The following is a 24,745-nucleotide window of genomic DNA, read 5'->3' on the forward strand; positions in this document are numbered from 1 at the left end:
TACAAATACCTCTCTAGAAGCATTTTCATCTCCAACAGTCCCCTGAATTCTTTTTTAAATGGTTATTCTTAGACATGATTTTGTCTAAGGAAGGATATTCTTTATTGTTTTAAATTTCTTTTAAATCTTTATGACGTTGAAAATTTCATTGTCTGTGGAGCAATAAGGCTCTTATATATTTTTGTATTCTGTCCTTATAATATATGATTGTGCTAATGAATCATGTCTTCAAAAGAGAAGATGCATAAATTAAACTCTACATTTTATATAGTTCATTAATTTCAGTTCTAACATCTGCTGTAGACTAATAACAAATAAAGCCATGTTACTGAATTTTATTTAACTTGTCTTTATCCTATACATACTTTGTTCTAAAATAAATGTTAGAAAATTCATGAACTGGGGTTTTATTTTGCAAAATTAATAGTTGTATAGATGGGGGGATTTCCAGACTAGTATTAAACCATCTTTGAATGAATTTGAATATTAAATAAACTGCTTTCCTTTATTTTAGGTGATGGTGTTTGTACATGCTCGAAATGCCACTGTAAGAACAGCTATGTCTCTAATAGAAAGAGCCAAAAACAATGGCCAGATTTCCTACTTTTTACCTACACAAAGACCTGAATATGGACATGCAGAAAAACAGGTAGGGGACAAATTGCAGCAAGATACAAGAACTAAAGCAAATATTCCGGCTATATTTATTATATGTAATAGGTATTTTATACATGAAAGATCCATGGTCTCCAATTTCCAAGAAGTTAATTTTACAGACTTAATATGTTATAATCTTGACTTTTTTCTTTACTTAATGATCTTTCACAGAATCTCAATGCATGATTGTTCAATTATTACTTCTTTGTATATGGTTATAATTATAATGTTTAGTACTGCTCTTTAAAATATAGTTAAAACATAAAATACAGTTAAATTCCATGAAATATGTTAATATCTAATATATTTATTAGTGTTCCTTTAAAGAAATAATTGATAATTTTTTTTTAATTTCTCAGTTTTAATTTCTAGGGTTAGTATGGACGGACATACCTACATAAACAAAAGGTCTTTTTAAAAATGTAAACATTTGAAACCAAAAAGTTTAAGAACAACTGCATTGCTATTCGGTGTATGCTCAAAAGGCCTAAAAAGCATGGACCCTCATTAGAAATGAAGAACCTCAGGCCGCACCTGTCTTACCAAATTATAATCTGCTTTTGAACTTGATTCCCAGGTGGTTTTATGCACATTACAGTTTAAGAAGCACATCTCTAGATAATTTGGGTATCGATAGCATTCTAAGATTTACAGATTTTACTTAATTATATCAGATAATGGTCTAGATCAGCAGTGGGAAAACTATAGTCCAAGGGCTAAAGGCAGTCACCTGTATTTTGTAATTAAAGTTTTATTGGAAAAGAGCCAGACACCTTTCTTTATTGTCTATGGCTGCTTTTTGGCACTATAAAGGAAGAATTGAATACTTGCTACAGAGACTATATGGCCCACAAAGCCTAAAATACTCCCTGTCCATTTACAGAAGAAGATTGCCCTGATTTATAGCTATGAAAATAAATTCTAAAATAAAAAATCTATGGGCATAAAATGATAGTAACTTCAAAGTATTTTATATGCATAACATAAAATTTAAATAATGTTTACTGACCAGTTGCTAGATGCCAGACATTGTTCTATGCACTTTTACATTTATCAGTCTTAGTAAAATATATTTAATTGTTATGATTGCACTATAAAGTTCACCATTTTTATTGATATTTTAAATTCTGAATATGATAATGTGATGCCAATTGTTTTGAACATCAGATTCTCTTTCAATTTAGAACTACAAAACTTACCATTTTCATTTCTTTCACTTTATAAAAATTTCTATTATATAACACTTGTTATACAACGTTGTATTCTTCCAGTTATTTATTAATTATGAATATATGAGAGTCTTTGAAAAGTCAGATTGGTGTATATAAGTCTTATTTTATTTCTTTGGAAATACAAAGCATGTCTATTGTGTTTAAAAACCAAGCCTTGAGAGCCACCTTGTGGATTTCTGGTTATTTCTTAGTTCTCAGTTCTGAGAGCTATAACTATTCCAAATAATGCAGATTTATTATTTAATTGTTATAAGAATAGTGTTTAATAGTTATCAAGTGTTTACTAGTGCCAGGGATTGTTTTCATTGCTTTATAATAAATAACTCATTCAATCCTCACAACAACCTATGGTATAGGTTTGTATCATTATCCCTTGATATGATGATATATGTGTAAGGAATTCAAATATAACATAAAATATTCTAAAGCATATAGAAATAATTTATATAGAGACTTTTTCAAATAATAGTTATTTAAAACAATGTCATCAAACAGATCACAGATCACTATGCTGAAAAAATGTGGAGAAATGAAAAGTATTAATACAGTTGGAAAGATTTGAAAATCCGTAGTTATTTTTATTATACGTTTTTGAGGGGTATTTTTATTATACTTTTATCCTGATCTAACTGTTATTATTAGATTTTTTGAAGAATGAATTCCACAAACATTTATTAATAAATACTTTATATAGTAGGTACCCTAAAATTACTTTTCCTTTTTGTCTTTGTGTTTCTGAGACAAACATTGTAAGACTTGTCCTCATTTTAATTTTCTCATGATCAGCACCATTATTCTGTCTCTTAAGATTCTTATCCCCATTTTACAGATAAGGAGACTGAAACCAGGAGAGAGAATAATTTTCCCAGAGACTCCCATGTGATAAGTAGTTTAGCCATGATTTGAGTGAATCTGACTCTAAAATCTACCCTTTTCACCACATTGCATCTTAATTGTTCAAAAGCAAACAGGTCAAATCCAGTCTGGGTTGTCTTTATAGCTTTGTGTTATTTTTTAAGATAAAATGGAAGAACATTTTTTTCAGCCCAACCCTATTCCTCATTTCTCCCAAAGAGAGATTCAAAAAAGTTGGCCCCTCCACAGTGGATATTATTTGATAACAAAAGATAAGGTAATCTTTCTGAATGTTTTATCAAAGCTTTAGAATTGTAGATTTTTTTTAGTGTTAGTTGTATATTTCTTCCTATTTCTTAAAGTGCCTTTTGAACTTCAATAGTATTAATATTCTAGCAATTCTAAGGAAGCTATTACTTTGATGGTAGGAGCTACTTCTTCCCATGTTTTTGAAAAATGGGAAATTAAGTACTCAAAACATTAAACTAAAATTAGAAGGTAAATTTGCTATGGTCATACATAGTAATTTAGCCTCATATGTGCTGTTAAATATAGCTAAATCCCTACCGTACCACGGTGATACTTTTCCCCAAAGTGTTTAATGTAACCATCTCAATTCCTGACTTGCCAATTATGGTTTTTAAGAGCATTTCTTCATAGTTTTATTCAACGTATTATAATTTTGTTTGTATAAATAATAAATGAAAACTCCATTAGGGAAATGCTTGTGCGGTGTGTGTGTGTGCACGTGTGTAAGTAATAAGGCTATTTCTGTGCTTTAGCCACAGTTCAAATGAGTCTTATCTTCCCAGTAAGTAGTAATTACTTCAGGATTCCTCATATCATTCCCATCTTTAATACTTAAGCTGAAAAACCTACTATATTTTCAAATTGTCTACCAAAACAAGAAAATAGAGTAAGGAAAGTGAAGTGCCCAAGAGTCGCTTAAGCTGTAGAGATGGAGCTTGGGGTTCCCCCTGGAGAAAGAAGTGTCTCAGGAATTCCAAATGAAGCCCAAAGCAAGAGGGCACATTAACAGAAAAATATGACCTCTAGAAGCCCTGTAGCTTTGAACGCCCAAACATTTTATAAACTTTCTCTTCTGTCAAATGGAATAGTAATAAGATAAATAACACCTAGTAGTTTACTGTGCCAAACAAATGGAGTGATATATGAAATTATTTTGGAAACTGGCTTAATAATGATAAAACTTTACATATTCTATTATAGAAATCTACCTAAAATATATATTAATAACTAAATTTAAAATGGTAAAACAATAACAAGCAATATGGGTAAGTTTTCCTAATTTATCTTGAATATTATTACTTTCCTCCCTCTCCCACAAGGATACTCTCTTAAGAAGCCACAATTTTCTGTAAAATAGAACATACTTCAGGGAAACATAAGTATATCATTAGGGATACAGACATTTTTATTATTAAGCTATTATTTTTCAATTATGATTTTAATTTTAAGTTGAATGAATGTTTCAGTTGAGATCTTCAGGTTCTGTTTCATTCAAGATCTCAGTCAGTTTTTTTTTCCTTTAAGGACAAAATTTTTAACAGGCTTTAAATATTCCAGTGCTGATATGAGTATTTCTATCTTCCCACTCACCCCTATACTGTATTTCTCTGATTTATGGGCACTAATGTGGTTTAATTTTATATATATATTAATGATATTAAGAGGTGTTTTGTTTTTTTTTAATGGTCTATCACACCTCATGAATGTAGCTATTGGAAATATTAAATCAGAACTCTGAGAAAAATCCAATAATAATAATATGTGCCTCAAGCTACCTTAAAGTGTCATTTGTATGACTTTTTAATGTTATCTAGATATACCAACCACCTCCTTGTTGTTTTCATAGATTAGCTTTAACTTTTGCCTAAGTTAATGGAATCTGGCTTTGATACATGTTATCTGATAATATTGATAGCTTTATTTCTCCTTTGGCAGCTTTATAGTGTCAATATGGTCAAATAAAATTAGAATTTCTTCTTCCTGGAGTAGATGATACCTGTTAAGTAAATACAATAGCAGGTGTCTGATAGCGCCCTTTTTCTTATTTTTTATTTTAAATATATGCAAAATGTGATCTTCTCAGAGGTTATTCTTGCCTCCACCCTGTCAACCTCATCCTTTTGAAGGCTAAAATAGTAATTTTACTGTCTGTTGTAATCACACAGAATGTCAAAGTATATTCTTTTTAAAATAAAATCAAAGAAAATTAATAAGAAACGGAACTGTGTGTTTAAATGGATTTTGGAAGCAAAGCTTTTCTGTTTTCAAAAGGAAGTAGACTCAAAGAATAAAGCTTTGTGTCCAGGCAAACTTGGGTATTAATCTTGACTCAGATGCTCTAACATAGTCTTTTAACTTCCTCAAGCCATAATTTAGTACATACAAAGTGGCAACGATACCTGTGTCTTAAGATTTTTGTAATAAATGAGGTGTCATAGATCTTGCCTGACACATAGTAGACACTCTGTAAATAGTTACATGTCAGTTTTGAAGGAAAGGAGATTACAGCTTTAAAGAATGATGACTGAAACAGACATTAAAAAGATGCTCAACTTTGCTACCTATTGGAGAATTGCAAATCAAAACCACAATGAGATAACATTTCACACCTATTAGAATGGCTGTCATCAACAGGACAAATAATAACAAATGTGGGAGAGGATGCAGAGAAAAAGGAAACCTCATACACTGCTGGTGGGAATGTAAATTGATACAGCCACTATGGAAAACAGTATGGTGGTTCCTCAAAAAAACTAAGAATTGAATTACAATATGACCCAGCAATCCTTCTTCTGGGTATTTACCCAAAAAACTTGAGAACATTTATCTGCAAAGATATATGCACCCATATGTTCACTACAGCATTATTCAGTGGCCAAGACATGGAAAGAACTGGTGTCCATCGATAGATGATTGGATAAAGAAGACATGGTACATGTAAACGATGGAATATTACTCAGTCATAAGAAAAGATGAAATGCTGCCATTTATAACAACATGGGTGGACCTCGAGATTATTATGCTAAGCAAAATAAATCAGACAAAAAGTTGAGAACTGTTTGATTTCACTAATATATGGTATATAAAACTAAAAGTAACAAACAAATATGATAGACAGAGACTCATGGATATGGACAATGGATTAGTAGTTACCAGAGGGAAGGGGTTGGGGGGAAGGTAGATAGGGGTGAAGGGGGTCAAATATTTGGTGGCAGAAGGAAATCGCTAACTTTGGGTGGTGAACACATAATACAATATACATATGACATATAATTGAATTGTACACTTGAAACCTATTTGTTTTTATTAACTAATGTCACCCCAGTTATTTTAATTATTAAAAAAGTGTGATGACTTAGACCACATTTTAAATTTAAAGCTTTTGGACAACAAAATATATTAAATTGCAAAAGGTTATAAACAGTTTGGGGAAAATATTAGTAACAGATACAACAGACTAATTAATATCTGCATCTTTAGATATGTTCTTATTTAATAACTAAAACATGAAGTTTTCAGTAAGTAAATGAGCAAAAAGAGGAAATAAAATAGGTAAAAATAAGAAAGAAAAAATTAAGTAAAATTGTATAAATTAGTAAACTAACTCTTAAACCCAATAAATTGTCAAAAACCGAAATAATAATGTCCAGTTCTGAAGATGATTTGAGGATTTGGCACACTTCTAGTTTTCCTTTGGCAATGATCAGTTTAATCCTTTTAAAAACATTTTGGCATGTAGTTTAAGAGCCACTGTTTTTTGTACTCTTTAACTTTGAAATCCTAAACCTGGGAATCTTTTCAAGGAAACATTAAAGTTAATCAACACCAAGAGTTCTGTTCCAACACATTATTTATTATGAAAAAAAGTTACAGACAGCATAAGTATCCAACAGTAAGATAATTTTAAAGTAAATCATGGGTAGGCATTCAATTAAATATTATATAGCTATTTAGAGCAATGACTTTAGAGAATATATGACATCCAATCCTAAATTGACATCAATTTTATTTCAGTTGATCGATTGTCTTGTGCCACTGAAAATAAGTGGCCAAACAGGTAAGAGTCTCTCTGTGCCTTTAAGACACAGGCAATCTCACAGAAGATTTGGAAATATATATATATAAAGCAAAATCTGGTAAATGACATGAGAGAACAAACAGTTCAATGGGAGCACAAAAAAATAAGTAGATTAATTCAGGCCAGTGGTTTCATATTTCAATAAACAGCAAGCAGTAAGGGTAAAGAATATTCCAAGAGGAGAAAGAGAACATGGTCAAAGGAAACTACTGGTTATATTTGGAGAATAAGAGTGTTCTAGTTTCACAGGACTATAAGGTGCATGAAGGGCTAGGCATGTAGATTTTGGCCAGAATGTAGAGGACCTTAAATTTCATGCTTAAGTGTTTAGATTCTATATGCAGTGGGGAGCTATCGAAGTTTGTTGGAAGAACCAAGTTTTATAACCAGAATATAAGTGCTGAAAATTAGGACTGATTTTCTTCCAAGCAGGGGAAATTCCCATGGCCGAAGTTTTCATTTCAATATAGTCTAACATATATATGACTGACTTGGTAAGAGTATTTTTATCCCCAAGTTAATTGAGAAATATATTGACATACATTACTTTATAAGTTTAAGGTGTACAGCATGATGGTTTGATTTACATATGTAGTTGACCCTTGAACAATGCAGGGGTTAGGGGATATGACCCCCCCCAACATAGACGAAAGTCCACGTATAACTTTTGACTGCCTAGAAACTTAACCACAGTTATCCCTTGGTATTCTTGGGGGATTGGTTCCAGAAGCCCTGCAGATACCAAAATCCAGGTATGCTTAAGTCCCTTATATACAATGGCACAGATCAGTGCATACAGTCAGCCCTCTTCCTCTCTGGATTCCTAACCACAGATCAAAAATACTGTTTTCAAATACTGTTGGTTGAATCCACAGATATGAAACCTGGGAATATGGAGGGCCAACTGTATATTTATTGAAAAAAAAATCCACATATAAGTGGACCCACACAGTTCAAACCTATGTTGTTCCAGGATCAAGTGTTATGTGAAATGATTTCACATATAAGTGAGATCATACAGTATTTCTTTTTCTGCTTGACTTATTTTACTTCGCATATTGCCTTCAAGGTCTATTCAAGGGATATAACATGGAACAAAGAACATGGTACTTTCTCTCTCCCAAGTTAAAGTAAATAATTGGCACAGCCGAAATGACATGGAAATTGGTTATGGCAATTACGCTAGTCATTGTGAATTGATTGTGTACATATGTGCCTCTGTTTTTAATGGTGGTCACTTAGTGAATATTTTGAGTGTAAGCTACCTACCAGTTACTGTAGTAGATCAATAGGTACCAATATAAATGAACTCTGCTATCAGCCTGATAAAAGTGGATTGAGGGAGACATGTGTTGTATCAGTCAGGATTCAGTAAAGGAAATAAACCACTCTAGATACATTTTAAATAGAAAAGAATTCTGTAAAAGAAATTGGGTACTTAACTATAATGTTGTTAATATTAGAGGAATAGAAGTCACTACGACAGATGCCTTTCAACATTCATGAATACATGAGAAAAGCAAATCTTGAATGTATAGTACATCCGTTATAACTTTCAGCCCTCGTTTCTCCAAGATCTTGCTTGCCAGCAAAAGACAACAGCAGGAAAATAATTTCCTCTTTACTTCTATTGTCTAGTTTTTGCCTGAGTGCATATAATTAGAAGAATGGATTTTTGCATCAGTATCCTGACTGTAAGAGTCCTGGGAAACATACAATACAGGAAGGCCTCATAGAAGGACGTGGAAGTTGTATACTGATTAATATTCTTTGCTTTAATTGAAAGTGAAAATATATTTAGGAAGAAAAAGTAGCTGCACCTTTACCCTTATGGAGCTTATATTCTGGCAGGACAGAAGATTAGTCAACTAATTAAATAATTTATTCTAATTGCACTTTTAATAAATAATGAAGAGAGACAAAGTGCTAAGGGAAAGTAAAATTAGGGAACCTGGTCTAGACTGATGATGTTAGAGGAAGCTTAGCTAACAAAGTGACATTTAAGCTGAGATTTGACGGTTATAAGTTCACAAAGCAAAAGTACAGCAGCAGAGTGTTCTAGGAAAACTCTCAGACAACAGAAAAACAATAGCATATTGAGGAAGGTGGATGAAATCAGCATTACTAAAATGTAGAGAATGAAAGAGAATGGCAGGTTTGCAGCATAAGATGAGTCTTATGTTAGAAGCATGGGCCAGATTGTGAAGGCCTTGTATATCATATTACAGATTTGGTATTTTATCTTAAAACTAATGGGTTATGATTAAAGGAATGTGAAGAAGGGAATGGCATAATCAGATTTGTGTTTATTAAAAAAAAAAGATCACTACAAACAGGCAGGGCAAGTGAGAATGGGAAGGCCAGTTAGAGATGTTTAATTTATTAAAGAATATTTAGGAAATAGAATTGCTATAGGACTTAGTGGTTAATGGGATGTGGTTGGTCAAGAAAGAGATCTAGAAGTTTTCTGGCTTCTAGAAGATGTCTGGCTTGTATTGTTGAGTGGGTAGTTGGGTCATTTATGAAGAAAAAGAATAGTAGAGCAGGATTAGTTTGAATGGAAGGATGCAGATCATGAATTCCATCTGGACATGCTGGGTTTGAGATGTCTGGGTTATTTAGAGATGTAGAGTAAGCATCTGGATGAATATGAGTCTGATATATCAGAAGCACAGTCTGTTTTGGAGTGGGGAAACCATAGGAGTGGATATGAAGTGGTAAAAGAGCCTAGAACCTAGAACCAAGTCTTGAGGAATTCCAGTGTTTAATGAGTAGATAGAAGAGAATGAGCCAGCAAAGGAGCCTCCAAATCAGAGCAAACCCAAGGGAGTGTAACCCAAGGAAAAGAGTGATTCGAAGAGGAGAAATGAACTTCTAAATTGAGTGCTGCTGTGATGGTCAAGTAATATGAGGGTTGCAAAATATTCCCTGTACTTAGTAATATGGACATTGATAATCTTATTTAGAGCCTTTTCGTTCACATAATGGAAAGCAAAAACTAGATGAAGTTGGCTAATGAGTGTAGATATAGAAAATTCAAGTGCAGATTTCAATTTTGAGAAGTTACTTTATATACAAAAGGAAAATGGGTGGTGTCTAGAAAATGTGAAATAGTACCCAGAAAGGTAGACATATTATTTTCTTTTTAAAGTGGAAGTGATATGTCATATTGTCTTAGACCCACTCAAGAAAGAGTGAGAAAGGATTAAAATTTATTGATTATTTATATGAAAAAGAAAAGAGACCACAGATAATATAAGAGTCTTAAGACTTCCAGGATCCAAATAGGATCCAAAGAACAAGTAAAGAGATTTTCTTTAGATAGAAGTTAGGGAACTTCTATTATAATGGAAGGGAAGGTTGAAAAGATGGGTTCCAATGCTAATAGGTTTCAGGTATATGGCAGGAAGATGAGGGAGTTTCCTCTGATGTATTGTATTTTCTTTATGAAGTAAGTGTTAAGGTCATTATCTGGAAGTCAAGGGTAATACGGTGGTCAGAAGTTTGTAGAGAGCAAATAAATGTCTAATGCAGATATTGTGACACATGTGAAAACAAACTAACTATAAATACATAGCAGAATTGCTGTCTGAAGTTAAGGGTTTGTTGAGATTGTGATCATAGATTTAGAATGGTCTCAAGTTGCCCTTGTATATAATTTTTCTTAAGCACTAGCTACCTTGGATCATCTGAGTTTGGCATTTTGCTAGCCTGGTATGATAAAAAGGCAAATGAATTTAAGAAATTGGCAGGAGTGTGATTAAAATGTTGGGCTCTGATGTCTAAACAAGGGAAAGAACCAGAATAAGAACTGGAGTGTGGATTGGGGGAGGGATACTGCTAATGAATAAAATGAAAGTAGAGAAATTGTGATTGGAAGCATCATTAATGATAAAGAATGAGCTTAGAAAAATGAATTGCTTAAGCTTGACTTATAGAGATCTTTGGTCAGAAACTGAGATGTTTGTTTTTGTGATTTTGGAAGTAGTACAGTCGTGGGTTAATGACAAGGCTAGAATATAATCATTGGTATGGCTGAACTGGGGAAGAGACCATGGGAATCGAAGGGTGAAGGTTTTGAATGTCCACATGGAAAATATTGTCACCTAGGATGATGACAGGAATTGGGATGGACAGAAGACTAGGAGCCATGGGTATCAAGTTTTCATTGGATAAGGTTGGGTGACAGAGCCAGATATACTGAACCTTAAAGGAGCAGAGGTTTTTTATAAAAAGTTAATACATAGTGGTCTGGAAATTGTGATAAGGAAGAAACATCATTCCCCATCACTTGAGAGGTGTGCATGGGAAACAGAGTCCATGGAGGAGAGTCAAGTTTCATTAAGGCAAGGTGAGATAAGAGATTGACATTGTTTGCTGATCAATGAGTGGCAGTTCCAGAGAGTAGAGTGGAGAATTTCGTATTCTCAAATGGAGAAATAGTACAGAGGATAAGGAATTGAGTCAAGAGCAAAAAATTACCAAGTATTATGGAGACAATAATATAATAGATCATTGGTTCCCCATTACCACCTGTACTCATGCCAGATATCAGAATCAAAGTCTCTGAAACTAAGGCTTTAAAATCTTTAACATGATCATCAGAAATTCTGATCATAGCCATGTTTAGTTGATCTAGTGAGCTGATGACTGTTGAACCTTATGCTGAGGACGTAGATGGTTTCCTTCTGACTGCCTGGCAGGGGACCCCAACCCCAGGGCCACGGACTGGTATTGTCCATAGCCTGTTAGGAACCAAGCCACACAGCAGGAGGTGAGCACCCAGCAAGTGAGCGAAGCTTCATCTGTGTTTGCAGCCACTTCCAGCGCTAGCATCACTGACTGCCTCAGCTCCACCTCAGATCATCAGGCATTAGATTCTCATAGGAGCACTAGTCCCTGGTGCCAAAAAGGTTGGGGACCACTGTACAGAGGACAGAGTATTACAGGTTTTGGCTCTCTTGTCATAGACACCAAGGGACCAATTTCAGATGTCTCAATGAATAAGTTTTAAAGTGAAATAAAGCTTTAAATAGAAAGAGGAGTAGGGAAGGAAGGCATATTGTATTCCTTAGATTGCTAAACCTCTAGCAATGTAAGGAGGCCCGCCGTCTTATGCTGCTTAACTTTATAAACACTGCATGATAAAAGTAGCACTTACCAAAGATGAAACTTATAATATTTTTTCTAACATTCATAAGGCATGCTGACTAATAATTATGAGACAAATGGTATCATTTGGAAGAAAATATTTGCCTCTTACTAGTTAAATTTTAGTTTTAATAATAGTTATTTTTTCCTAATGGCTTTTAAGTTATCGACATTAAAGCATACCTTATCAAGCAAGATAAATTACCTCAGAAAGCTTACAAACGTCACTGTAAATTACTTCTGCAACTTCGTCATGCTCTTTTATTAAGGGTTTGTATCCGAGTTTAAGGTCATATATTGATTCTGTATATTTTTTGCTCTTATGGGGGGAAAAACACAAATTTGTTCTTTAATATCCTCAAATGCTTGCTGTCAGATTTTTTTTTTTTAATCATGTTTTTAATCATGTAGCTGTGTTAGCTTAGAAGTCAACTTTTTGATGTGGTTACATTTTAACCTTATTCATTTGTAAAATACATTATTTTCCATTTCATGGGTAAGAAAAAGATATGTAAAGTCAGAGAAGGAAGTCCTTCATACTTATAATGGGAAAAAAGAATGTAGTATGCTCTGTATGTTAATGGATTATCTTAGCAGTTGTCTGTTCCATTCTAATTTTACTGACTATAAAGCCCTATATGGGAAGTTTGCTTGTGAAAAGTGGAAATAAAGGTCAGAGGAACCAAGCTTAGATAATTCTTAAACTGCACACACCTGATTCCCTTTACCCTCTCACAGCTAGAGTTCTTTTGTGCTGAATTTCCACGTGTAGAAACACTTATCCAGTGAATATAGTATTGAATCTCAAATGGCTTCCTTAGAGAATCTAATGCTCTGTTCAGAGAATGTGAACAAGGTAAATTATATCTCCAGCTATCCAGAGGATAGCAAAGCCTGGACTCCAGGTTGAACTCACCCTGGGAAACCAGGTAGAAAACAGTGATCATTCTGATACTTCAGAAAGCAGCGGGCATCTTGTAACAAACAAGTTTAGCTCCTTGAGTCGTGGTCTTCACCATCTCTCCTCCATTCATTTCTCCAAATACAACTCCTGTTAAAAGCCTCTATGTTTCTATTTCTTTCAAAGGAAGATTTTGTACCACCACCAACGTGTGTGTTTGCATGTGAGTTTCCGTGTGAACAAACTGAATCATGTTAGACACACTTTTATGTCTTGCTTTTTTCACTTAATAGTAAGTCAGGGAGATCCTTCCAAATCAACACAGAAAGATCTGATTCTTTTAACAGCTTCTTTTAATAACTACATAGTATGCTGCAATGTAGACATTATCTTAATTCATTTACCCAGCCCCATCTTCATGGATATTTTTTATCGTTTCAAATTATTTTTTATTGTTAACAGTGCTGCAGTAAACGTTCTTGCTCATACTCTTGGCATTTGCAAGAATGTCCATTGGGAAAATTCCTAGCAGTGGAATTTATCCATCAACATGGTTACATGCACTTAAAATTTTGGTGAATGGTCCCAAACTGTTCACTAGGGAGATTGTCCCAATTTACACTTCCTCATACCATAACTTCGAGGAAGTTACTTTGCCCACATAACTTTGCCGGCACTGGACAGTGTCAAAGTTTTTAAGTTTATGACAGATTAATAAGCAGAAAATGGTACTTCATTATTATTTTGACTGACATTTCTTTATGAGTGAAGCTGAACATTTTCCATAGTGGCCATTTGAATTTCTTTTTTTCCATAAGTTGCATGTTTATATCCTTGGCTCATTGTGTATTAAATTACACGTACTGTTATATGTGTTAACAGACATTTTTTTCTAGTTACACTTTGATTTTGATTTGTTTATAAATATTTTCCTATGCTGAAATTTTTATCAGCTTACTTACAGTCTTTGGGCTTTATCTTGCTTATAAAAGCCATACCTACTTCATTGATGATTTCCTCCAGCCCATTTTAAATTTAATTTAGTTTTTATTATTAAATCTCTAATCTGTCCAAAACTTATTCCATATAGTATGGACCTGTCATATTTTTTCTGAATATTCTCTGCTTATTCTATTGATTTGAAAATTTAATATACAAAATTCTCATATTTCCCTGAGTCAATTTCTAGACTTTCTCTTCTAGTTCAGTGGTCTTACTGTTCCATCTCTAGTATCAAACTGTTTTACTTATTCTGTTTTTATAAGATTTTTAATATATAGTTGGAACAAGCATCCTGATTATTCTTCAGTTTTGAATATTTTCTGGATAAATATACAGGTTTACTTTTTAAGATGAACTTCAATATCACCTCCATGATTGTGATATTAAACTGTCCATGTAAGAGTAATTTTGAGGCTTTGCTTCTATTTCTGTGCTGTAGGGCCTCTTAATAACATTAGAATTAATTCGTCTTTGAAAAGTTTGAAAGCCCAGATGTTAGTTAGCCTTTAAATTTTCTTCCATTGCTTTTATTTTATAACTTTTACCACTTGGGATAAAATATTAGTAAAATGGTTATTTACCTAGAAAGTCATCCATTTCAAACAGTTTTTTAAATAGATATTGTAAATAATGCTGCAATGAACATGGTACATATATCTTTTTGAGTTAGTGTTTTTGTTCATAGCATAAACAGCAGAAGGGGGATTGCTGGGTCATATGATAGTTCTATTTCTAATTTTTCTAGGAACCTCTGATACTATGGAAGCAACTTAGGCATCCATCGATAGATGAATATATGGGGTGGTGTGTGTATACACATACACACACACACACACACACACACACACACACACACACACACAATGGAATATTACTCAGCCATAAAAAAAAAGAATAAAATCTTATAATTTGCAACAACATGGATAGACCTAGAGTGTATTATGCTAAGTGAAATAAGTCAGACAGAAAAAGACAAATACCAAATTATTTCACTTAAATGTGAAATCTAAAAACAAACAAACAACAAACAAATAATGAACAAAACAGACTCATAGACACAGAGAACAAACTGATGATTGCCAGAAGGGAGGAGGTGGGGGGATGAACAAAAAAAGATGAAAGAGAATAAGAGGTGCAGACTTCCAGTTATAAGATGAGTAAGTCACGGTGATGTAAAACCCAGCACTGGGAATATGGTCAGTAATGTTGTAATAACTTTGTATGTTGACAGGTGGTTACTAAACTTAATTGTGGTGATCACGTAGGGTATATAAACGTTGAATCACTATTGTTCACTGGAAACTAATATGATATAGTATGTCAACTATACATAAAATAAATTAATTAATTGGAAAATAAATGGACTGTATTGAATTTTACAGAGACTCTTTTCTTTTAAATTTTGCTATACTCTTGAACATTTCCTTTTTCACATTACTAATTTTGTGCTTGTGCTGTTGTGCTTGTGTACAGCTATATATCTACTTTTACTAAAAGGCTAAATAGTAAGTATTTTAAGCCTGTAGACATATAATGTCTGTCACAGCTACTCACCTCTCCGGTGTAACTCAATAGCAGCCATAGACAATATCTAAACAAATTGATATGGCTGTATTCCAGTAAAACTTTATTTACAAAACAAGCAGTTTGGCACATAGTTTGCCAACTCCTGCTAGCCAATAATAGCCATTGTCTATTTTTGTTTAATTTTTTCTTTTAAAAGAGTTTTTGTGTTTACTTACCAATTTCACATTTTTAAAATCAGATTCTATTTTAACTTTATTTGGGCATTTTTTTCTTCTTTCCTTGGCTTTGTTACGTTTTTATTTTTCTAACTTCTTGAATTAGATACTTAATTTACTTATTATTTTCATATTTAGTTACATAAGTGTTTCAGATATGATATTTTCTGAGAGCACAACTTTACTCTGACCTATAAGTTTTCATTAATTTTTAGACTTCTGTAATTTTAGTTTTTATTTCTTATTTGTTAAGAAAGCTAAGAGAGATACATATGTAGAGTTTTGCATGTGCGTGTTAGACTTATTAATTATTTTATTCAAATGTTTTACCCCTGGTCCAATCCACCATCATATCTCACCTGGGATGTTGTGTTAGAGTTACCTAACTGGTCCCTCCTTTTTCTCTCTGGCTCAAAAACCTTGAGCGACTTTCCATTAAATTAAGAATAAAAGCCAAAGTTTTTATAACAGATGTCTTCAAAACCACATCCCAAACTGAATCTTCTTCCTACCTTCCTAATGCCTAGCCTAAGCCACAAGCATTGGCTCTCCTCATCCTACTTTCCCCATCACATGTGTATATTCAGTGCACCAAGGCCAGGATAAACGTAACAATCCTAACGCATTCCTTTCCTTCATGTCCTACTCATCCCCATTTTAGTCTTGGTCACTTTACAGTATACTTTAAGTGATATCTCTATTTCCTCTGCCTTCATCGTCTCAGCTGGATTGTTGTAGTAGCCCCAGAGCTGCTCCTCCAGCCTCTGTTCTTAGCACAACTGTGAAGTTAACTCTCTAAACAACAAATCTGACGCTGCTTAAAAAATTTTAATTGACTCCCTTTTTACCAATGCTTGGGACCATGTAAAGACTGACCCCAGTTCTTCTTCTCAGCTTTATTTTCTGGCATTCACCCAGCACCCCCGGAATAATGCCCTCTAGACACATTGTACTCTTTCATTAGTTTCAACCTCTAGGCTTGTTTATCCTACTGCTTACTTTAGCAGTATATCACTTATCCTTCAAGACATGCATTTCATATTTTTTTCTAAGGAAATTTGAAACTTATAGGTCAGAGTGAAGTTGTAAAGACTCTTCTTTAGTGAGACTCGCATATCATGATTAATTTATTCAGGAAATGTGTAGTAAGTACTAGTTATGCAGAAGGCACTCTGCCAGATGTTTACAGTATAAACACAAATAAACCATATATCGTCCTCACCTAGTTTTAGCTCTGTCCACATGCCTCTATTATAAACTTAGCATATTTTATAGAAATCATTTGTATATGGGTCTGTCTTCCTTTCCAGTTTGCTGATTATCCAAAGCTCAGATTTTGTGTTAAATATCTTTGTATTCCTAGGATCTAGCACATAAAAAACAGGTATTTCTTACTTAAATGACCTTCTCTTTGGTTTCTATAAGGAACTGTGGTCCTTAAACTTTTGTGTGCATCGGGATAACTTGAGGAGCTAATTAGAAATGTACATCCAAGAACATGAAAAGATATTTCACATCATTAATCACTAAGGAAATACAGATTAAAACTGTGATGAGATACCAACACACGCCTGTTACAATGGCTGAAATAAACAATAATAACAATATCAAGTGCTGGCAAGAATGGGAAGTAGCTAGCACTCTCGTTCATTACTGATGCAAATACAAAATAGTACAGCCACTCTGGCAGTTTTCATAAAATTAAACACATATTTACTCTATGACCCAGCAATCCTAATCCTGGTATCTACTTTAGAGAAATTAAAATACACACACACACACACACACACACACACTATACATGAATATTCAGAGAGATTCTATTCATAATTGCCCACACTGGAAACAGCCCAAACATCCCATCAGTGGGTGATTTGATAAACAAACTGATATGTTCATCTGTACTATGGAATAAAAAAGAAATGAACTATTGATACTACAACTTGGGTGAATCTCAGAGGCATCAAACTGAATGGAAGAAACCAGGCCCCAAAGTTTATAGTTTGTTTGATTCAGTTTACATAACATCCTTGAAGTGACAAAATGATAGGAATGGAGAGCAGATCAGTGATTACCGGGGGGTTATAGGTAGGGAGGATTTAACAATTAAAGAATAACACGGAATTTTTTAGAGTGAAGGAATTGTTTATATCCTGGTTATGGTGGTGTTACACAAATTGAACATGTTAAAAATCATAGAACTGTACCAAATATGGAAAAACAATTTTACTTCATGATAATTTTTTAAATAAAATTTTAAAAAGCGTACATCCCTGGGCCTCATCCCCAGGATTTCTAGTTTTTGTTGTTGTTGTTGTTGTTTTGGTACTGTGAGGTAAGCCAGATTGTAAGTGACAAATTCAGATTTGAAAATAGTTAAGAATGAACAACCCAGTCTTATTTTAAGATTGTTGCCACTTCAGGTCTCTCCTGAACCAATAAAAAAGCAGTGTACAGAATATTAACTAGAGTTAAAAGAGAAGTGACCCTCGGTTCCTGTTAGTTCTTCACAGAGACCAAGCCAGGGAGGTGCTATGCCAACATTCCATGATCTGCGTGATACCTTATAAGAATTTACTTTTCCACGGTTACATATTTCTTACATTCAACTTCTACTGTTCCGTTGGTGCAATCAACCAACCGAAGTTTGAGGAATCTGCATTTATAGCAGACCTATCAGGATATTCCAGTGAGGGAATCCATGGATAGCAGATTCACCAGATACAAACCGCAGTCCAGCAGTATGAATTGTACAGAACATCTCCTCCAAGCAATATATTTTAGTTTCCTCTATTAGTTGTGAATGAGTGCCCATTCATGAATATTAGAGAAGTAGAGTAAGTGAAATGTTTCTTCTCTCCCTATCCCTGGCCCATGAATAAGCTCTGTTATATCCTAGCAAATACTCTATGACAGACTTTATCCCAAATCATCCCATATTCATGAAACTGGAAATAACGATAACTCATGCCTGAAAAGATGAAAGGATGCAATATGATTCAAATGTAGTTGCTCATAAAGTGTATATAAAAATAATTTCTAAGAGGCTGACTACCCTCACAAATATGAGATAAGAATACACTACCCTTGAAACTTGAAGAAGATTGTCTTTTTGTGTATCTGTGTATTTTTGTTTGGGTCTCAAAGGCTGAAAATGTATATAAGTTGTTATTTACTTGGCTGGCCACTAGATGGTGGGGTTTGTTAATGTATTACCTTCCATTTTATATTTAAAGCAGATTTCATGGAGTTCTGTTTTCTTAGATCATTTGTCTTAGTTAATTGTTAGTAACACAGAAGTTTAAATTTTTGAGTTACCTTAGAGATAATCAATGTGTCAAAGTCTGTTTGAGAATCCCAGGCTCCCGATATCCCATTCCCACTGAATATAGTGCCCTTTTCATAAAAACTGTGGAAAACTAGCAGATAAACACAGCATTAGCTTTGACTATATAAACACGTGTGTTAATTTAAAGCCTTTAATTTTACAGAAAAGTGTTCTCCCATTGGGTGAATTTTGTAAAAATCTGCTTTTGCACTTATACACTGATGTAAGTGGACCAAATCCCACATCCAAGCTCAGACCAAGTCAAAGAAAAGATACCAAAAGTGAAGTTAGTATATTCAGGCAGATGTAAAATTGAGGAGCTAGGAAAGGTGTCAGTGCCCTCCTATCAAAGATCACGAGGAACACCACTGTGGTAAACAAGTGGATTTATTGGCTCATTGCTGTGTGGAAGAGTACATGCCATGTGGAACCCTGGGGTATCTCAGTAAGAAGAGAGAAAGGCTTCCAAGGCAGCGGGTCTGAAATACAAAGTGTCACCCCGAGGCAACTGTAAATTTGTCAGAAAAAAAGGACTTAGGGCAAAAGTTGGCTCTTTGTGTCTGGCATGAGTAAGTGAGGTTAGTGGATGGCAATCATTTCTTTAGGGCCTTACATTGTAAGGACTCTGGCCTTTACTCTGGATGAGTTGAAAGCCACTGAGATTTATGCTTATTTTAAGGAAGGATGGGAAATGGGTAATACTGATTGGTTGCAAGAACAGGAGACCTTGGTGAAAGAGACTTTTAACTTCTTTTGGCTTTTATGTCATGTTCAGGATTGCCTATTTTTAAGATCTGTGAAATATAATTTTTAATAATTTTGTATAAAGCATTATATATTAATACTTAGACCTTAAGATGCTTAAAATAATTTCATGCTCTTTAAATGAATTAAATGCTAAATCTCTTTTAAATGCTAAACACTTTTATGTTTTGTTTCTATTTACTCTAGGTACAAAAGTCAAGAAATAAGCAAGTCCGAGAATTATTCCCAGATGGTTTTAGTATTCATCATGCGGGAATGCTTCGCCAGGACAGAAATTTGGTTGAAAACTTGTTTTCTAATGGGCATATCAAAGTCCTAGTTTGTACCGCCACATTAGCCTGGGGTGTCAATCTTCCTGCCCATGCTGTTATTATTAAGGTAAGAGCTTACCTTCCTTTGCACATGGATTTGTGGTGTCTTTAAACAAACCTGTGAATTGATTTATTTAGAAAAATATTGTGATTTGGTTTCTTCACTGACTTTGAATGTTATTTATATAAGGTCAGAATTATTTTCTCCCAAAGAATCTAGTTTATATTGTGAAAATTTAACTAACACAGATGATGAAAGGATTAGTTAAAGTACACTTTTGAGATCTTGCCGTATTTGCCTAATTTCAGTATTCAGCTCATCAGGATTATATTTGTGTGCGTTTATGTAAATTTTTATTAACTTTTCCTCATCTAGGGAACACAAATATATGCTGCAAAAAGAGGCTCTTTCGTTGACCTTGGAATATTAGATGTCATGCAGATATTTGGTCGAGCCGGAAGACCACAATTTGACAAATTTGGAGAAGGAATCATCATAACAACACATGATAAACTCAGCCATTACCTCACTCTGCTCACTCAACAAAACCCAATTGAGAGTCAGTTTCTGGAAAGCCTTGCAGATAACCTAAATGCAGAGGTAAGATCTAAGGAGTAAAAGATTGCCATAGAATCAACTTCAAGAATGACCAAGTAAAATAAAGGTTGAGGTGGTTCCTTTTTAGTATTTAGGAATACAATTTATGCCAGTATACAGTCATAAGACACAACACACCAAATGGCAATATTGTTGATTAGTTCTGAGCAGTATAGATGCAAACGATAACTGATTAGAACCCATTGCTAAAAGACTATATCCTCCAATTACAATGTTTCGTTACAGGGAGGAAATCTAACCCAAGCTATACAAACTAGAGAAACAAATAGCAATTACAACTATATTTGTATTGCAAATTTTACAAAGTTTTTTATGAAATGCTTTTCAATTTTTACAAGGTTTATGAAGTTCTTTTATCTTAGATCATTTGATTAACTTTGTTATAAAAATATAATTGCCAGACTATTATAATTTGTTTCATGTGTCTATATATGTATATATGTTTTGTGATAAGATTTAAATAGCAAACCCTGGAAGCCTTGTTAACATCTTAACTGGTAAAGAGGGTACACATTCTTAATTTAAGAGTCTATGTGTCAAACATTCAAATGAAGTTTTACTGTTTTCATGACATTTTTAATTAGTGCTCTGACATTTCACACTTTACTACTTACATATCTTTTCTTACATTTAAAGTCGATTCAAATAATTTTTGAAAGTAGGAGAGATGTAAATATTAAAGAGATGATAAACGAAATATTTACAATCAAGTATACTTGTGCATAGGTCCTTTATCAGATACTTCTTAAATAACTTATAGAAAATTCACTTAGATTCTATTGATGTTGTTTTCAAGTCTTTTCAGAGAATGAAAAACATGCTCACTCTGCAGTAAGATTAGGAAATAAGTTTTGACTCCAAAGAAAATATTATAGGTCAGTTTCAATCCTCATCACCTACTGTGATTGCATGGTTTAAATAATTAGGTCTTTGGTCTTGAGTCAACAGTAACTAGGATACAGTAGTCTTCTGTACAAAGATAATAATAATAGTAGTTGACTGAGGACCTGCTAAATGCCAGAGACTCTGTTGTGTGCTGGTGCATTCTGTCACTCTCTCAATATTCGTGCTAAGTAGATATTATTGTCTTCAAAGAGATATGTAACTGACCCAAAGGTCATTAAGCTACTAATTTTTGGAAGTAGTATTCAAACTCAGGTTTATTCAACTCCAAATCTAGTCTTTTCATTATAGCCTAAATGTCTGTTATATTATAGAAAATGTAGTAAGTTAAAGGCAAATACATTTCTCTATATTAATACCTAACATTTGCCTTCTTCTAAGACCAGGAATAAACATTTTCCAAATTGGTAGTCATAATTTCTCTAAGTTTTCTTCATAAGGAAACAAACTCCCTTAAATTATATTTGAGTATGAAATTAAATTCAGTAGTCTGTGGAAATCAAGTGTGAAATTAGTTTATAAAAGGAATGTGTACTGTGTTCCTAAGTTAATGGATTTTTAAGTCTTTAGACTCTTAAAATCTTTACAAGACTATATGCAATGACAGTGATCAACATACAGGTCATTTAAATTAGAAGTGTTGCCTCTACTAATATCTTCAATAACATGAATATTGATTCTGACCATTAGTTGAGAAGAACTGGAGAAAGTATTGTAATAATTTTAATGCAAACATTTTATGAAGCATCTTTGCTGATTGATGCCTAATGGGGCTGACTCTGTAATGCTAATGCCAACAGGTCACAAATCCCAACCTTTTCTTAAAGCTACTTAATTTTGCACTGAGAAAAAAACTAAAACAAGTTTGAGGCTTATTAAAATTTATCCAGCGGACATTACTGGGTACCACCTCTTTGCCAGCCCCTGTAGTTCATACTTTAAAATATGTTAATCTTTCTGTATAATCATATATACGTTCTTTATATAGAGTCCTGTTCTTTACATAGAGTCCCTTCTATTTCCACACAAGTTGTAGTACGAACACCTTATTTGTGGATTTAAGGCCTCCACAGTCTGACTAACCTTCTCAGTTCTGGCTCTGGTTATTTTCCAGCACAGATCTTCTGCCCCAGACAGGCTTTTCTTCTACTTGTTTCACCTATAAAGTTGTTTTCTCGTTATAAAATTTTCCCATTATAAAATAGGAATAATCTTACTGGGTTATTGTCAAAATTTAACAAATGCCTATGCCAACGCATACTCAGTAAAAGATCATGTAACTTACCATTATCTAATAGTCCTTTGATACTCAGCCCCATTTATACTTATTGCCAGCACTTACTTGAGTTGAATAAATAAATGAACGAATGGTAGCATAAATGTTTTTTTCATGTATTTACTAAAGCAGTTTATACACACACACACACACACACTCTCTCTCTCTCTCTCTCTCTCTCTCTCTCTCTCTCTCTCTCTCTGTCTCTCTCTCTGTCATAATGATTATATTTTCTTATTTAGTTTTACATGATTTCAGCCAGTTTAAAAAAAATACAAGTAAGCAATTAAGATAACTTTAAAGACTAAAGTTTACATAGGTAAATTAGATACAAAGTAATACTTCTAAACTACCAAATTGGCGGGGTTGGGATGAGGTGGAATTTTTTTCTCTCTTAGCAGAACATAAAGCTCTATTACACTGTATACTAATGGCACTTTTACAAGTTTCACACGTTAGTTTTTCTTTAAAAGAATTTTTGAATGCATATTATACATTCAAAACACACTATAGATGATGGTTTCATATATGTCACTCTTAATTAGTTACATGTGTCTAATCTACAAGATTAGGAAATTTTTTGAGACTTTAGACCACAATCTATTTGTTACCATATCCATTGTGCTTTTTTGTGGTACAGTTTTGTTACTAACTGATTATACAGTTTTGAAATGAATGGATAAATTTCAAAAAATACTTGAAAAATATTTATTTTAGAAAAGGCCCCTGTACTAAGTAGCCACTAGGTGACAGCAAATATTTACAAGTAAATTTAAATTTTTGTCACTAGATGGCATTCTAGGATTAATCTCAAAATGTGATGTCTCATTATAATTTGCCATTTATTTTTCTGGGGAGTCTCTCTTTTTGGTGAACGTTTAGGTGTCCAATCTTAGACATCTACTTTCTCCTTTCCTTTTAATCTTATCATTAGTGGCAGCAGATAATTACTTATTAATGTTATCCAATCTGGTTTTGAAAATCATAACAAGCTTATTTTATTTTTTATAAAATTTTCTACTCTAAGGAATTGCGTGATATTACTTTAAAATATCTAAAGGTCATAAAGAAATTAACACAATTTTGGCTGTCAATTAAAAGAATCACAAATGGAGGACACGATCAGATTTTTAGCCATACTTTAGTTTCCTTTACGTAAGCAGACTAGAAAAATCATTAACTGTCTTACTAGTAAATATTTAAGAAGTGTTGTACAGTTCACTCATTGGCTAAATTTTAGTTCTTACCACTCTTCATTTTGTGGAAAATGTTACAGTTCACATTTTAGGAAATGTATATACTTACCTGTATTGTGGATGGTTTAGTCATTTGTAAATGCATTAGCGGAAATTTATTTTTTCTAGCTTTAGGGAGGTTAATTGACATATGACATTGTGTAAGTTTAAGGTGTACAGTGCAATAAATTGATACATGTATATGTCCTGAAATGTTACTTGGAACATTCATTTTACAACTGAAAGCTTGTACCCTTTGACCAACATCTCCCTACCTCCCCTTTCCCCTAACTCCTGGCAACCACTGTTATACTCTGTTTCTGAGTTCCATGTTTTTAGATTATACATGTAAGTAAGATCATACAGTATTTATCTTTCTCTGTCTGACTTATTTTAAGATAGTGTAAATTTAAAAGTAAATAGATTCTGCCTTATCATTCTTTTTTTTACTTTTGGTCATTTCTCTATTTAATGACAAAAAGCATGATGTAATATTATAATGTTATTTATATATTTCTATAGATCATCTTCACCTAAAGATAGCTAAGCATTTACATATTTATTTCACAAAATTAGTTATACAAAATTTAAAATTATAAATAGGAATAAAGCAAACATTAAAGTTTTTCTTTAATATTTAGTACTAAAATGAGAGAGTTT

At 33.3% G+C, this 24,745-nt stretch overlaps 1 protein-coding gene across 1 annotated transcript in view; it reads left to right on the plus strand.

The window, feature by feature from the left end:
- The window catches only part of ASCC3 (activating signal cointegrator 1 complex subunit 3), a 266,182-nt gene that overhangs the window by 130,772 nt on the left and 110,665 nt on the right, over nucleotides 1-24,745 (plus strand). Inside the window, exons 14-16 of the mRNA XM_011360723.2 lie at nucleotides 515-649; nucleotides 19,928-20,119; nucleotides 20,429-20,653. Of these exons, the coding sequence (XP_011359025.1) occupies nucleotides 515-649; nucleotides 19,928-20,119; nucleotides 20,429-20,653 (552 nt within the window). The remainder of the gene's footprint in view (nucleotides 1-514; nucleotides 650-19,927; nucleotides 20,120-20,428; nucleotides 20,654-24,745) is intronic.

This window comes from Pteropus vampyrus, unplaced genomic scaffold (genome assembly GCF_000151845.1).
Source record: "Pteropus vampyrus isolate Shadow unplaced genomic scaffold, Pvam_2.0 Scaffold58, whole genome shotgun sequence".
In the NCBI taxonomy this organism is placed as follows: domain Eukaryota; kingdom Metazoa; phylum Chordata; class Mammalia; order Chiroptera; family Pteropodidae; genus Pteropus; species Pteropus vampyrus.